Source organism: Salmo salar, chromosome 24 (assembly GCF_965601325.2).
Source record: "Salmo salar chromosome 24, fSalSal1, whole genome shotgun sequence".
Classification (NCBI taxonomy): Eukaryota; Metazoa; Chordata; class Actinopteri; order Salmoniformes; family Salmonidae; genus Salmo; species Salmo salar.
In genome coordinates this window covers 32,415,737-32,419,895 of record NC_138314.1, presented here as the reverse complement: position 1 = coordinate 32,419,895, position 4,159 = coordinate 32,415,737, and the positions used below count along the sequence as shown (strand labels likewise).

General features: G+C 42.2%; 1 protein-coding gene across 1 annotated transcript; it reads right to left on the bottom strand.

Moving 5' to 3' along the window:
- Positions 1 to 397: 397 nt before the first annotated feature.
- cldn26 (claudin 26) lies at positions 398 to 1,593 on the bottom strand. The gene has a single exon (XM_014172054.3). The coding sequence runs from the start codon at positions 1,280 to 1,282 to the stop codon at positions 617 to 619; it is 666 nt and encodes a 221-aa protein (XP_014027529.1). The 5' UTR covers positions 1,283 to 1,593; the 3' UTR covers positions 398 to 616.
- Between the last annotated feature and the right edge of the window lie 2,566 nt (positions 1,594 to 4,159).

The window sequence follows — 4,159 nt, the reverse complement described above, 5'->3', positions numbered from 1 at the left end:
TCAGGATGAGTAACCATCTGACATTACATTGTAAAAAACAGAACTCATCCTTTAAAATTGCCCCCTGAGCTCCACTAAGGGAAACAACTGCAGAGTTGGCATTACAAAACAAGTAGCTCCACTTATATCATGGCATATTGTGGCAAACTATCCCTTTAAGAGCTTTAGTGATTGTGGAAAATCACAGTGATCTTTTCCTTTCTCTTAACATAAAATTCCTAATTGAAAGGAGTTGTATTATCTTCACCAGTAGGAATACCTTCACAGTGCGACAGAGACCACTGATCCAGCTTGATGCATATCAAGAGACAAGACATACTGTGTAGGAACAAAGTAGGCACTCAAATTACAATGACCAGAGTCTCATGTAATTAATAAATGAGAGGCTGCAAACAAGTTACAGACAAAAGGTTTTCATTGCACTTTTCCATCGGAAATACAGCACTTGATCCATGTTCAACAATATTGAAATATACAAATATATCTTTCAAACATTTCAAACGTGACCTTTCATATTTCAAAATGAACCCAGGCAGTCGCAGTCTGAATTCAACTTTATCATTCTCCTTCAAACTAGGCATTTTAAGCTACCACCATTCATTAAGTGAAAATGAGACTATAAAACCTCTGTCTTTAAGTAGTACTGACTCCTTGGCTTCTCCTGGGGGGTGTTTGGGAGACTGGCCACTCGCTGCTGCCCGTCGTGATCCGCCATGCACACAGCCACAAAGAAAAGAGAGCCTCCAATGACCAGGAAGAGACCCGCAAACCAGCCGGAGAACATGGCCTCGCCATACTCCCAGCGTGGAACGACGTCAGGCAGGTTCTCGTCCCAGAACTCCACCAGGGTCACGTAGGCCACCAGGGAGACGGGGGCCAGTGTTGTGAGCCCCGACACCCAGGACAGCACCCCGCTGACAATGAGGAGGCCCCTCTTTAACCCTTGCTGCCTTCCAGAGCCCAGTTCCACCCCCTCCAGGCCTGGGAAGGCCACCACCACGGCTAGGGCCCCAGTACCCACAGACACCAGCATGAGCACCCGGGAAGCCAGCAAGTCCATGGGCAGGGCCATGAGGGATTCAAAGGCTTTACATTGCATCCCAACCTCCTCGGCAAAGATGCAGATGTGCCACAGGCCTGAGTACCAGTTCTCCACTTCGTTCAGCTCTGAGTTCAAGGTCTTCCACAGGGGAATGAAGGTGGTGACCAGAGTAGTGACCAGACCCCCGAATATCACAAAGAGCGCAGTCCTCTCCATGATTTTGGCAGTCAGGAGCACCATCTTCAGTGTCCGTTGTCGTTGCTTACACTCCTCGCACTCTTTCTGCTCCTTTCTCTATCCTTCTCTGTCCTGGCTGAAGAACAGCTAGTGAGTGACTGGGAAGCCCGTCCCCCTCTCCTGTGGTAGCACTTGGACCGACCCAGCCAGTCTGCCTCATCCAGCTTTATAATAGAATGCATAACTGGGAGATAATCCCAGGTCCTGAGGCATTACAAAAGACATATTGTTTGTCGTAGTTTTAAATATCATTGTAGGGAACAATGGGCTCTGTTTTGTGATGAAACCATATATGTAAACCAGATATGTCTAGTGGGATCCTGGGACTGAGTGTGGTAACAGAGAAACATGAGCAAGTTGGTCATGGGGGAACAAACAAAAAGAGGAAGGGCCAAAAACTCTCCCAAGGGTGTCCAGTGGCCTGATTCTATGGACTCTTTGATTGGCCACGGCTAATTATTTGAAATGAAACCATGTGCTGATGTTATTGATAAGAGCTTATGAGATTAGCTCTTCATGTGAGTGAAGTTTTCTTTTTCTGAAGAAATCTATAGAAAATCAGTTGATTTGCCAAATGTCTCAAGTGTTAAGACTAGGAATAGTGCTCAAAGCAATACTACTTACAAAAGACCTCAACACTTGGTGAGGTATTCATTGAGGTTTTAAAGGTCTGGGTTTGTAGCTGGCAGGAAACATCAAATCCTATCTGGCCATTCAGCCCTCGAGTCTTTGATTCGTTCACTTCAGGGAAAGCATCTTATTTTAAATGTTACATGAAATTAAATGGAATCAGATGAAAGGAGTCAACATTCCACTGCAAAATCAAAGTTTATCAATTGTTTTCAGATGTGAACATTTGTATTTTGTACACATCCCAGGTAATCTGTTTTGTAGACCCAGCTATACGCTGACAATCCAAAATGAATGGTAAGCTTGACTACCGGTATACAGAAATATCTAAATATCTTTCATTAATCATTCAGTATGTAATAAATAAATATTAAAAAGGAAAAACCTATAAGGTATAAGGTCTGATAACCTTGCTTAAATGGAAGGATTTCGCCCACTCTATTGAAAGGTGCATTGTGCAAGCTTATCTTACACATATCAGTGGAACCTGAAACTGCTCATGTGTAGAGACAAAGGTCGAGGATTAACCTGCGTAGACTTGGGACTTCTCCTTCAGCTTTGATTCCCCCTGGCCACCTGCTGGTGCAGCAGCTGACATGTGCTCCATTTCCCTCAAGCGGTCCACTGATTCAACATCATCTGCTGAATTTGAAAAAGTAAAATACTTTCACGTTTCTAATGCCAGCTTGCTGCAGCCCAACGACTGAAGGCAGTGTCGGTTGCACACTTCTGGAAGACGGTGTGTCAGAGAGAAAGAGATCCATTGTGCTGTAATCAGGTCACTCAGTCTCTTTTCTACTATTACGTTTCAGGTAAGGGACGGGTAGACAAAGCACACAGCAGGAGAAAGAGAGACCTGGTAGTCAATCAAACTGTATCAGAACGTTTTTCTTCTTTAAAAAGTGGTCTACCTTCAGATTGTTGCTTAATGTGGTTTTTGGAGCCTTTTCTATAAGCAATCACATCTTTGCAATTTGCAAAATGACATTGATAACAATCCCCGTGACAGTTCTCAGCAAAACAAAAATTTACACAAAGCCAACCTATATAGAGTGACAGGATGGGGTGTAAGTACATAGACTAAGTGATGAATTTCACATTTGTATTTTATTTATTTAACCTTTATTTAACTAGGCAAGTCAATTAAGAACAAATTCTTATTTACAATGACAGCCTACACCGGCCAAACCCGGACGACGCTGGGCCAATTGTGAGCCACTGCTGCGCCACTCAGGAGCCCATAGGTCATTTATTAAGGCTTTGATGCAGTCAATGTGAGAAACATTTGACTCCGTAGCATGTCATCATAGCAAAACACAAAACAGAGGATTTGAGCAGGTTCATATTCCTGCAAACTGTACAGCAGCTGGTTAAACAGAGAATTTTCCAATATGGTCCTGTGTTTGCCAATGTCAAACATCCATTCAACTCAAACACCAATATTAAACAAAACCTGGTTCTCCCAAGCTTAAACAAACACCTCTACAGTACTAGACATGCCATAGCTCATCTGAAACCATTCAGAATTAAATGATACTGATTATATGCTGTGATGTTAAAAATGTCCAAATGTTTTTATTTTATAATTGATCAGCAGAGAGGAGCAAATACTTTCGGTGATACATTTCCCATCCTGTTTGATTTAGTTGCTAAGGAAGCAATTATTGATTTAGTTGCTAAGGAATTAATTATTCCCTCAGAATAATGACCACATCTTCAATTCTTCTTGAAACACATTTTATATTATATACTGAGTTGTTCGATCCCTGAATTCTGATTGGCTGACAGCCGTGGTATATCAGACCGTATACCACGGGTTTGACAAAACATTTATTTTACTGCTCTAATTACGATGGTAACCAGTTTATAATAGCAATAAGGCACCTCAGGGGGTTTGTGATATATGGCCAATATACCAAGGCTAAGGGCTGTATCCAGGCACTCCGCATTGTGCTGTGCTTAAGAAAAGCCATTAGCCATTGTATATTGGCCATATACCACACCCCGTTGTGCATCATGGCTTAAATATAGTACAACTATAAAGAGTTCTTCTATGTCACACATATATAATGCATACAGTATGTCAGGGATCATCAACTAGATTCAGCGATGGGCCAATGTTTTCTTGAGAGCATAGTCGGGGCGGCCGGATCATAATTACAAATCATTTGTAGACACTTGTATACGTGTCTCTCTATTATGCATGGGAATACTTAGAAACAGATTTCTTCAATTAAAATCCCTTGGAGC

Coding starts and splice junctions, on each gene's coding strand:
- cldn26 (XM_014172054.3), bottom strand. CDS start 1,282: ATGGTGCTCCTGACTGCCAAAATCATGGAGAGGACTGCGCTCTTTGTG.